Genomic DNA, 12,788 nt, shown 5'->3' with positions numbered 1-12,788 from the left:
CGTGATAGTCCCACGCCTCACCGTGTGGTGAGGCGTGATTACCTCACGCCTCACCACAGGGTGAGGCGTGATTACCTCACGCCCGCGTGCCGGGAGAGGTTTTTCCCCCCAATTTCCCACCTCAAAGCCTGAAAGGGTACTTTCGTCCTTTCACAGGGCTAGAGGTGGGAAATTGGGGCTGGGTTTAATAACACCCCTTCTATAATTTATTTTAAATATAAACATTGATTTCTTGTTGGAAATATGGAACGGAAATACAGTTTTTGAAACATCACTAAACGGGAAATGATGATCTCTGTTAGAATGGTGCGCGGGACAGGGATGTGGATAAATTTGTTTCATCTAATTCGCAGGATGGGAAAATGCCTGATTAGTTGAGAAAGGAGATGAAAAATGCATTTCCTCTTCTGCTACACTCAATTTGCATCCTTAATTGAAGTAGTGACAGACACACTAACAGGGTGAAATGTTTGATTGGTCACTGAACTTACATAGTTGTTTCAAGACGGTCAATCAATTTCAATCCGTCTTCATAAAATCACACTACTTTGAATTTTATCACAATTAGGTACATTCGACACTTTTAATGCTTAAAAGGCATTAGAACGATCACATGGCTGACACGTCAGCATAATTCAACTCAAATTTTTAACCACAACGATATATGACATCCACGTTACGTATCAGTTATTTTTATGAAAAAATACGTAAAATTTAATTTTTTTCAAACTAACAGGGCTGCCACGTGTTGTTTCCATTATAAATCTAAGTATTAATATACTGACATATCAGCTATATGTTTTTTTTTCCGAGAAAAGCTATAGGTCTTAGCATCCCTAGTGGATGCCACTTGGTTATTACTTTAGGCTCAACGATTGTTACCTACCATTAGAGAGCTTGTGTCTAATATTAGTTTGTTATCAAACTTAGTAACAACCAAGTGGGCCCACTTCTTTGTCCTATTTTCCCTTTTCAGTCCTTCTTCTGTAATTAAAATTTTCTTTTGACCCCTAATTTTTTTAAAGTAACAAGATCTCTCTAATGTGATGTTACTTTTGAATGTAATTTGTGTTTAGGTAGCACCATTTGGAAGTAGAGATGTCAAAATGGATAAATGGATTGATTCAACCCATTTAATAAATGGGTCAACCCAATCCAACCCATCTAATAGATGGATTGAGACAACCCATTTATATATGGATTGACATGACCCAACCCATTTATTAAATGGGTTACATGTGTTGACTCATTTAACCCAATTAATAAATAATTAAAAGTTGAAAAAACGTCAAAATGTAAAAACGGAAAAAAAATTCGCAATTCTAGTGGAATTTCAAAATTTTAGAATTCTAAAAATTTGGAATTCTAGATTTTACAATTATAGAAAATACTAGAATTCCGGAATTCTAGAAAATATTAGAATTTCATAAAACACTAGAATTCAAGAATTCTAAAATTTTAGAAAATACTTGAACCCTAAATTCTGAAATTTCAGAAAATACTAAAATTAATTTTAGTATTTTCTGGAATTCTAGAAATCTAGAAATCTAGAAAATTCTACAATTCTAGAAAATACTGGAATTCTAGAATTCTAGATTCTGAATTTCTAGATTATGGAATTCTAGAATTGTAAATTTCTAGATTCTGAAATTCTAGGATTCTAGAATTGCAGAATTCTGAAATTCTAGATTATGGAATTCCAGAATTTTGAAATTCTAGATTCCGAGATTCAAAGAATTTTGGACTTCTGGATTTCTAGATTTTAGAATTCTAGATTTTGGAATTCCATAATTCTGAAATTCAAGAATTCTACAATTCTACAATTCTAGATTATGAAATTCTAGAATTTTGGATTTCTAGATTTTGGAATTCTAGATTATGGAATTTTAAAAAAGAAAAGTAGTAGGAGGAAAATACTCATGCATTTTAACGGTGTTAAGAGATTTGTCCCGAATTTGCTAACGATAGAAACCAGAATGTTATTTTTGGGATAAATAACCACAGGTATGAGCTGCGAAAACGTAAAACCATAGAGTTTTTTTTTTAAAAAATTAACCATTGATTTTATCAGCTTAAATTTTATATAAATTCAAGTTTTTATTTTTCACGTTTTCGCATTTTTAACGTTCTCGGTTATTATTTTTAATGTTTTTTTTGTTCAGGTTTCATAAATTATTAAATAGATTAATGAGTCGATCCAACTAATCAACAAGCCAATCTATTTATTATATGGGTTAAATGGATTATTCCATTTATTTATGGATTAAGTAGGTTATTAAATGAGTTAAAAAAAAAAAAAAGAGTAGGTTATTAAATGGGTTATGGTTGGTTTTTGAAAGACAAACGAAAGTTAAGTCACGGCAGCTAAGTGACGAATGTTGAAGTGGAAAGTCAAAGGATTTAATTTAGAAGAAGAAGATGAAGAATAATGAGTGGCGAAAATGTTAGCTTCTCTCAAAATCATCTCCCTTTTTCTCCTCTTCTTCCTTCTCCACTCCCAATCTGAATCCCTTTCCCCACCTACTATCTGTGTCATTGGCAGCGGCATTGCTGGCTCCTCCCTAGCTCACTTCCTTCGCCTCTATTCCCCTATGAACTCTCCTTCTTCTGCCGCCCCTATCATCATTTTCGAGCGAAATGCTTTCGTCGGAGGTCGGATGGCCACTGTCACCGTCTCAGGCGAGACCTTTGAGGCCGGCGCCTCCATTCTTCACCCCAAGAACTACCATACTTCTAATTTCACGAATTTGCTCAATTTGAAGCTAAAAATGCCTTCCACTTCTGATAGCGATCTTTCGCTTGGGATTTGGGACGGCAACAAGTTTGTGTTCAAGACGATTAGTATCAGTTCTAAAAGTACCGTTGTTCAAAAGATCGTTTCTTATGCTAATTCTCTTTACATGTTATATCACTATGGCTTTTCGCTTTTCAGAATGAAAAGCTTCGTTGAGGTAGTTGTTTTTCTTCTTCTTTTATTGATTGGTTCTTGAGGAAAAGATTTAGTCATTCTCTTAAGAAGTTGTTGTGAACTGTTTGCTTTTATAATATTTGTGACTCAGAGCACTGTAAATAAGTTCTTGAAGTACTATGAGAGCTTTGAAACAAGACCCACTTTCCAAACTGTGGATGGGATGCTTAAGTGGGCTGGTTTGCACAATCTCACTACTCAGACTTTGCACGAAGAATTGGTCAATCTTGGACTGTCTCCCTTGTTGATTCAAGAGCTTGTCACTGTAAGCATCAAAGCAACTTTCTTCATGTTTTCTTTCTTATCTTGTATGAATTGCTCCATGTTGTGCAATTAGCATTCGTATATTGCATTCCTTCTTAGTTTCTATAAGTATCAATAGAATTTTGAATATTTAGCATGCTTTGTATAATTCATATATTAGTTCCAATAAAACTATAAAGACCTAAGTCAGCCGGGGAGGTGAGAAGATGGAGATTTTGTTCTTAGTTGCCATCCATGTGATATTAATCTGAGTTGGATTATCATCGAGGCTTTGAAGCCGAATCGAGTAAAGTGCAGTTTACTAATCAGAAAGTTCCATCACCAAATTGTTACAAATAGAATTTCTACTATCAAATAGAAAGCCAGTGAAAAATTCCGGCAAACATTGTTGTAAATTACTTAATCTCAAAGGAGATGTAGGAGTTGTATGGTTAACTAATGTAATAATGTAAGCATGGTATATGAGTCTTGTAGGTATGAGCTGTAGCTGTTTAGATAGTATCCTTAATGTGTAGATATATGTGTATTCTCTTTGAATGAAATATATTCATATGGTTTTAGTCTATATGGTATCCCATGTGTTTCCAGTGTATTCACATGGTTTGTAACATGGTATCAGAGCCTACTTTGGATTCATTTTTTCATTTTCTGCCATTGTGCGTAAAATTTATGGGTTTGTATTTTTGGGCTGTTTTCTTTAGCATTGCCTTGTGAACAGATGGTTTGGACTAGGGTTCCAAGTCCTAGTTCATCTCACGAATTGTCGTCGTTCCTCTTCCGCCGCCTTCGTCTCTCTGTTTCCGACCTGTTTGTCCGATTAGTTTTCCGGTGAATCTCCTTTTGTGCAATGGTGTTGTTGGCAGCCTCTTGCGTGTTGCTTCAACTGAGTTTTGCTTGTCTTTTTCCAATGAAGCTTGATGTTCCGCTGGATGATGTTTTATATTCCAAATTATCTTAAGTTTCTTGTTTTGAGTTGTATTGTCTTTAAGACTCTAGCATGATTAAAATCCATGATCCAGCTTGAGAGGGAGTGTAATAATGTAAGCATGGTATGAGTCTTGTAGGTCTGTGTAGGTATGGGCTGTAGCTATCTAGATAGTATCCTTAATGTGTATGTTAAACATCCCACATTGCCTCACATATTTAAGGAGCCGTATAGCTTCCTCATTTAGCAATTGGGCGTGAGGGGAGCGTGTTAGACATCCCACATTGCTAAATGAGGAAGATATATGGCTCCTTAAATATGTGAGGCAATCCTCACCCTTTGAGGTACCTTTTGGGGTGAGTTAGACCTTTGTTTATATGGTAGCCATGATTCAATGTTGGATGTCTAACAGTGTATATATATATGTATTCTCCTTGAATGAAATATATTCATATAGTTTTAGTCTATATGGTATCCCATGTGTTTCCAGTGTTTTCTGCCCTCGTTTTGGCTTATGTTTTGGGTTTGTGGATTGAGATTCCAGAATTTATTATCTGCCTTGTGAGCATATTGTTTGGACATAGTGTTCCAAGCCTCACTTAGGCCCTGTTTGATAATGACTTTTAGTACTTAAAATTAATACATTAATTGTTTATTGGTTTTAAATTTGTTTGATAATACAACTTAAATATTTCAGTTAAGTTACATAATACTTATTCTGTTAAGTCAAAAAATTTAACTTTTAATTTTAAGTTGAACATTATCCATTAATATTTTTAAATTTAGTACTTATTTTTAGTACTTATCAAACATTTAATATTTTCAGCTTTTATAATATTTTAGCACTTAAAATTCAGAACTTAATTTTAAGTTTTATCGAGCACCACCTTAGTCTCACTGCCCCTCCCATGAGCTTCCTCTTCCGCCGACTGTCTGATCTGCATATTCCGATAACCAATCTCCTAGTGCGTGGAAGCACCGTTATCAGACGACTTTTGGTGTTCCGGCTTTGCCTTGGCATTTCCGACCTTCCTTTATGGTATGTGCAACTTGGATTAGTGTTTGGATTCTTTATGTGGGTTGGCAGTGATTATTGCGTTCTTGACCTCTCCTTTTGTTATCTGTTTAATCTGTTTCTGAGTTGTATTGTTTTTGAGTTGTATTGTCTTTAAGACTGTTGTTTGTATTTGTAGCAAGCTGACATGATTAAAATCCATGCTCCAACTTGAGGGGGTGTAATAATGTAAGCATGGTATGAGTTTGCTAGGTACTGCTCTGCTAGGTATGAGTTTGTGTTGCAGTTGTCTTGTTTTAGGTTATATTATTTAGGGTTTTTATTATTTAAGAGTCTTTAATATTTAGGAGTCTTTTATTGTTTATTAATTTATGTCCAGTACTGCTTATTTAATTAGGTTAGTTTTCGTCTTTCTTTTTGCTGTAGTATTTATTAGACTTTTTAATTTTAGTAGAATGCTAGTAGTGGTAGAATCCTAATTGTGGTAGGACCCTTTTGGCTAAAGATATCTTAGGTGTTTAGGAATCATTGTACCTTTCTATAAAAGAGGATTTTCTATCGATGCAGAATTTTAAATAAAACATATCAGGAAAAGCCGGCGATCTCTAAAATAAAAAAATCCACCATCGTTTGTTGAGAAAATAGGTCCTTCAAAGAATGGCAGAAATACCAACAAAGGAATTGCATTTGATTTCTTCGTGGTAAGACCCGTGACGAGATCCTTTTCGCGAACCCATAACAAATTGGTATCAGAGTATGTTGGAGTTACACCTTTTGGGAAAAGGAAAGGAACCTGAAGGTGGAGCTGCAACTGGAAGCAATGAATCAGAGACAACAGGTCACTATGGTGGCCAACACCGAAATTCAAACACCGTTCCAAAATATACCTGACTTCAGTTTCCTTCTTACAAATCAAGGAGCAACTGTAGGAGCAGTTATAGGAGAAATGTTACAAATTAGTCATATGCTCCATTATAAGTACATGTAATTCTTTTAAATCAAAAGATATATAATTTACAATCATAAAATCTGATAGAATTACCATTCAGTACAAAGTACAATCATGGTCGTATGATTTAATGATTATAGAGATGCCAAAAGCGACTCATAAATGGGGTAATTTTCTCGGTGTATATGAAGATGTTGTCACCATCTAAGATTTCGGTTGGATTATATGCAGGTTATTACTAGAATTAATTATGGTCAAAGTGTGTACATTAGTGGACTTGCTGGAGCAGTTTCGTTGGCAGGGTCAGGTGGAGGATTATGGTCGGTTGAAGGAGGAAACTGGCAGATGGCTAGTGGATTGATTAATATTTCAGATGTTCAACTGCATCTCAATGAAGAAATACATTCTATCTCTTACCATGGGGAATATTACGAGCTCAACTCTACAAAAGGGAGTTATATGTGTGAAGTCACAGTGATTGCTACACCACTGGATGAATTGAATATTCAATTTACTCCTCCTATTTCAGTTCCTGAACGTCATTTGCAGCACACACATGCCACGTTTGTGAGGGGCCTCCTAAATCCTGTAAGCATCACCTTCAATTGTGAATTTAAATCTCATTCTAAATTTCTAAACAAAATTATATCCTCTCTGCAAAAAAAAAAAAATCCTATTGAATTCTTATGTTTTACCATGTACAAGGCATATTTTGGCCTGAAAGATGTTTCGGAAATTCCAGAATTGGTTGGCACCATAGAGGATCCTGACCTTCTTTTCTCTAGTATTTCTGTTCTTAAGCAACACAATGAGACAGATATGAGTTACAAAGTCTTCTCGCGTGAAGCATTGCCTGATTCATTACTTGATAGCATCTTTGGGTAATACTTCTTGACCCACTAGAAATGAATTCTTGAAATGTGTTCTAAAGTTCTCTTCGGTTATCAATTGTTGATTATATGAGGCTTTTCAGAGATATTCCAACCCCTAACAAACTATTGAATGTGTTTCAGTGTGAGGAAGGAGACTATAAGAATAAACTGGGGGGCTTACCCTCATTATAAAGCTCCTGAAGTATTTGCGCCATTTATTTTGGACGGGCAGCATCTGTACTACGTGAATGCGTTTGAAAATGCAGCTAGCACCATGGAGACAAGCTCTGTTGCAGCAGAGAATGTAGCACGTCTCATCCTATCTAGACTTGCCGTGAGCTATAATTCAGATGAACACTTGTTGCATCCAGATTTGTGATTATAATTATGTATAACCAACTACTAAGAAGAGCTGTTTGTTGTGGTTTCAAATAAAAGATAAGGTTATTGGTATCCTGGGAAAATTGCAAGATTTGGTCTCCTATTTGGGCACAATTTGGTCTCTAAACTTCATTTCGGGCCATTCAGTCACTATAGGGACTGAATGTGCCACAATTGCAATTCAGGGATCAAATTGACAATTTATCCCATGTACAGCGACTAAATTTTGTTTTTCTTAGGTATCCGTGCGGTAAAATCTTCAAGATCTTTACAACAGGATGTGTATAAAGCAATAAATTCTGCATCCCTAGTGTTGGTTTTGATTTTGATTGATTGATAATGTACCCAAGGAAAGGGTAAACTACTATACCTGTAAACTTCAGATTGAGTCTTTCATTCAAATTTTGTAACTTCAAACACACAGTTTGTAGAACAAAAGAACGTGTTAAATCTGACTTCAAACAACTGTTAGGGACAAAAGGATTAAACCAAATATCTGGGAAAAGAAAAATAAAAATTGGTTGAATAAACAAAAACTTACAAGGAAATATGTTAGTTGAAGCTGTTTGATGAAATTTTTTATAAGTTTCTTCTTCCATCATGTAGTTTTAACAATGTTGGAGGTCTCTTTTCCTTTTCTCCATTTTTAAAATGACGAGATTCAATCAATCAATCCATGTTGAACTGAGTTATTTTTGTACAATGGAGGTTAATTAATGAATGTTTGAAGCTCTTCCTATTCTTACACTTTGGTTTATACAATGATTTTCACCTGGTCAATCACCGTTAGATCTAAGAGATGTAAATCTAAGCCATACGATTGTTTTAATCTCCATTTTATGATTTTAACAAGCCTAGATTTAACGGTGACTAACCAAATTCACTTGGTTAATCATTAACCAGGTGAAAATCACTGTTGGTTTATATGTCATGGCATGTATTACCACTTATTTTATACAGTTTTTCAAGTTTCCTTGCTGTAGGAGATCATTCTATCATTCTTTCTCATAGCAACTCCCATCTTCCTAAAAGGTTGTGGAGGTTTCTTTGCTATGGAAAATCAAGGGAATGATGGAGGGAACCGGATGGTCAATGGACTAAAAAACTGTCAGAAAAGTTGTTGAACGCTTCTCTAGGGATACATGACCTGTTCAAGGGGATTTTATATTAGGAGCCGGGATTCCCATGTCATTATAAGGACCCTCCATACAGTTTTTAACACCTATTTACCTTCTCATTAAATTAAAAAAAATCATTTTATTCATCCCAAATTTACGAAGAAAAATGGGACAGGACAATCAATGTTTTCTCCATCTAGCCACCGTTCTCTACTCTCCACTGTCGGTGCTCACCACCGCCGATCTCTACCGCCAAACTAATGTAACCGCTCAGACCACTTGAATTCGATACTACACAACAATGGAGAGTAGAGAAGACTTGACTTCGAAATTACCATTTTTGTTATTAGTAATTCGATTACACCAATGTGAAATTTGGAGAATTACTTTCGGTATCAGAAATCTCTCTTTCTCTCAGTCTCTCGTTCCCTTTGCTCAACAAAGCTCCCAACAATGCTACGCGGTTAAGTTTTGAGTTTAGAAGCTGGTTTAGAGTCTGCAAGAGGAGAAAAAGTTAAATCATAATGATTACATGCGACCTGCACTGGTTTCGCGGTGGAGATCGGCGGCGGTGAGCACCGGCTATGGAGAGTATAGAACGGTGGCTGAACGCTGTAAATTTGGATGAATAAAAGGATTTTTTTTAATTTAATAAGAGGGTAAACATGTGTCAAAAACTGTATGAAGGGTCCTTATAATGACATGGAAATCCCGACTCCTAATATAAAATCCCCTGTCGAAGACATCTATAGCCAATCAACTATTATGGTTTAAGAGGTCAATAATAGTTCGATCTACTATTATTAGTGAAAAAATGTTGATTTTTGTCATTTGTCAAGATTTGCTTCGTTGACCAAGACTCGACTCCATCGAAGCTTTCCTCTATTCGGTTCGTATGATTTTTAGCATAGAGGTTATAAAAGTCTATGCTGAAGGGCTGCATTGCTTAATCAATTTTGGATCAATGTAGGTGAGTAAGGAAAAGAAAACTTAGCTGAACATTGAAGAAACCGCATTCTCTACCCACTGAAGTTTACAATCCCTATCGAGATCTCGCCTCGAGGGCCGGTGTGTGTTTTGAAATCTTCTTTGACGCCCATGCGGAGAGCGAGCTTTAGTTGTCATGATAGTCAGCCACCCGCCTCGCCTACACGGCCGACCAATCCGGTAAGAGAATGGTCGTGCTAATCAAGCCTAGTGAAGCGTTCACAATGACGAAATCATCTTTTGGACGGAAGCAGCTACACTGTGCAATTTTGAGCCAATGAGATGAACATGTGACAAGGATAAATCTACCCATCCTGTTATCTCAAGTCGGGTCTCCAATCCTAATGAACTTTTTTCATTGGATCCATGTAACTGTCCAGATATCTGCATATCTGAAGCTTGTGAGATCAACTCTATGTCTCGACAGAAAACATTGTTACATGCAAGTCTTAATAGTGTTATGTCAATCCCTATTCAAAACATATCACTTGACTTGGGGTAGTTTTAAGTTTATTAGTTTATTATAATGTTTCGTCTCACTTCATGCTTGTATGAACACTTTATAATCACTTTAAATAAACTTAGGGATTTCCTTTTATTAGACTTATTTAGTTCTTTAAAAGAGGTCGCCTTTATACAGTTACGAAACCATATCTTATTAAAACAAATGACATAAAGAACTATTCATTTACATTAGGTTTATATCCTGGAACAATTGTCTATAGGACACTAAAACCCAACAGTTTTCCTGAACATGGCCAAGTGCACTGTGGATAATCTTTCTTTCACTTTCTTCATCACCTCAGCATCAGAAAGAACTGTGATAGTAGCTCTCATATCATAGGCGTAGGGGTACCTAAAAGTGTCTTTGATACTCTTCTTAAGTGTCTTTGATGTCCTCTTCCTCTTTTTGGAATTAGACTTAGAATGATCACCCTTCCAAATCATAAAGTAGATCAAATTAGTCAAGTAAATACTAACTTCGCGAATATCACGTTTGCGAACTGACAAGAATACTCACGAATTCGCATATGCGGAACAATAACATATGCCTCGACTGCTTCGTGGATATGAGTTTACTTCGCATATTGTGATGTTCACGAAGTAAACTCATATTCGCGAATTGGCCGATTCTGTAAAATTTGGTCGCCACAACTGATTTTAACTATTTCTAAGTATCATTCTTACAAATCGAAGCTATGAACCAACGAAAAAACACAATAAATTTGTAAACCCTACTTCTAAATCTCAGGAGAAGTAAAATCACCGTAGTATAGAAATAGAAGCATTAAAACCTAATCAAAAATCACAAAATAACATACCTTCTTACCGGTTCTTGCCACTGGAATCGGTTGGAAGTCGCTGGAAGAATAAATGTAAAGATTGGTGGTGTTGAAGATGTTCATCGTTCGAGTTTTTGGTGTTCGTCATTCGAGTTTTCACGAATGTTAGGGGGTGAAATGCATAAGTTCTTATATATATATGAAGGGAATTTCAGAAAAGTATTCAGGGCATAGTCTATATATGTTAGTTGGTTGATAATGGGTCTGAAAATGTAAATGGCCTTCCATTTGACCTAGTTTTGTAATTTTCCATTTTTTATATGAAATTACTAGTAGTTATATAATTAAAAATTTTGTTTTTTAATTTTGAAAATGGGATAAAGTGTAAAAATATTGGTCAACTTGGAGAAGTACAGGTGAGCCAGGATAAGTTCTCCGGGACAGCCCATGCCAAGATGAGTAAAAGGGATCTCCTTCTGGTAAGTTTTTCTTTTGTTTTTCACATTTTTGGATGAAAGAGTGATCTCTCTTGAGGAGATTTTGGTTTTTACCTCCTCCTTTGTTTTGATAGGCCTACACGCATGTGCGTGCTATGGAGGCGGATCTACTCCAAGGGGTGGAGAACAAGGCGACCATAAAAAGGCTAGAGAAAGAGGTCGTCGTTGCAAATGCGAACGCTGCTTCCGCCGTTGCTCTTAATGAGAGTAAGGATGCTGAGATCCTTAGATTGAAGGAAAAGATAGATGCAGATGCTGAAGATCACAAGGCTGCTTTATCTAATGCGGAGATCTTGGCAGGGGAACGAGCTTATTATTATGGCGAGTGGATCATGGCGTATGTCAAGCTTGCTCATCCCGAGATTGATTTCATGGATCCCGAGTACGTGGTCCCTGAGGTGGATGATTGCCTTAAGTATCGCAAAATCCCGAACGTCAAAGACTTCATCCGTGATCATATTCGCAAAGTGATGAATGGATCTGTTGAAGAGAGCAAACCCCTTATTGATCTCGAACCAGAGGACCTCGATGAAGTATCCCAGGAGGCGGGTGATAAGAATAATAAGCTGATAACTGATTGTACTGTTCCTCAGGAAGGAACCATTTCTGTAGAGAAGGAGGTCCCTCTGGAGGGCGCATCTGGTGAAAAAGATGCTAAGGAGGATGCTCCTATAGATGTTTAGTTTTTGTAAATGTAACTAAGTACGATTTTATTTTAATCCTTGTTACAACCATTTATCTTTACTTTACGCTTTATATCTTTCAGCAAGTAAATCTATAGGTTTTAGGATTGGTTCTGTTGGTTCGAGGTAGGTGGCCTGTAACCCCCTCACTTGGATCACATGATATCTCACACAATATCAGTTATAGACATGCTTTAAATTCTCAATCATATAAACTTCAATCTCATATAAACTTTACATATTATACATAAGAGAAAGCATTTACAATACACGTTTAAGTCATTATCCTACATAGAGGATTTACAAAACAAAAGTACATCACAAGACTCCAAAATGCCTAGATGAGAATGGACTGACACTACTGGTGCGATCTTAAGCAAGAAGAACTCCACCTAACCTGTAAAATCTGTTGGCAAGGGGTGAGCTGCCTACTCAATAAACATATTACGCATATATGTATATACAAAAGTAATGTAAAGAGCACAAATCAAAATATATCATCAATACCAAGTTAGAATTTATTCACCTGTTTCACTTATTATAGTAACACTTATTTTAGAAAGGCATTGCTGTACTTAGACAATATATATAAAATGGTCATTGGGCCCAATCTGTATTCCGGCTCACTAAATTCGGAATACAATCATCAACACATGTGCTTCCGGCTCACAATATTCGGATAGCACTCTCAACTTGGACCATTTCACATATCCATCTAATCAAGCTCATATTCATTTATAATTCAACCATTATCCAGTTCCAGTATGTGCACAAGACTCAACATGCCGTATTCACTCATAACACTGCAACATACTCAATCATATCACTTTCTTATCAATGATGACA

General features: G+C 36.1%; 1 protein-coding gene across 1 annotated transcript; it reads left to right on the top strand.

The window, feature by feature from the left end:
* The first annotated feature begins 2,371 nt into the window (after positions 1–2,371).
* LOC136229844 (farnesylcysteine lyase) lies at positions 2,372–7,477 on the top strand. The gene is made up of 5 exons (XM_066018726.1): positions 2,372–2,951; positions 3,060–3,233; positions 6,353–6,709; positions 6,827–7,002; positions 7,135–7,477. Exons 1-5 carry the CDS (start codon positions 2,442–2,444, stop codon positions 7,370–7,372), a joined length of 1,455 nt encoding a protein of 484 aa, XP_065874798.1. The 5' UTR covers positions 2,372–2,441; the 3' UTR covers positions 7,373–7,477.
* The last annotated feature ends 5,311 nt before the right edge of the window (positions 7,478–12,788 follow it).

Source organism: Euphorbia lathyris, chromosome 5 (genome assembly GCF_963576675.1).
Source record: "Euphorbia lathyris chromosome 5, ddEupLath1.1, whole genome shotgun sequence".
NCBI classification, from domain to species: domain Eukaryota; kingdom Viridiplantae; phylum Streptophyta; class Magnoliopsida; order Malpighiales; family Euphorbiaceae; genus Euphorbia; species Euphorbia lathyris.
The sequence above is the reverse complement of the archived record's forward strand: the minus strand, read 5'-3'. Positions and strand labels throughout refer to the sequence as shown.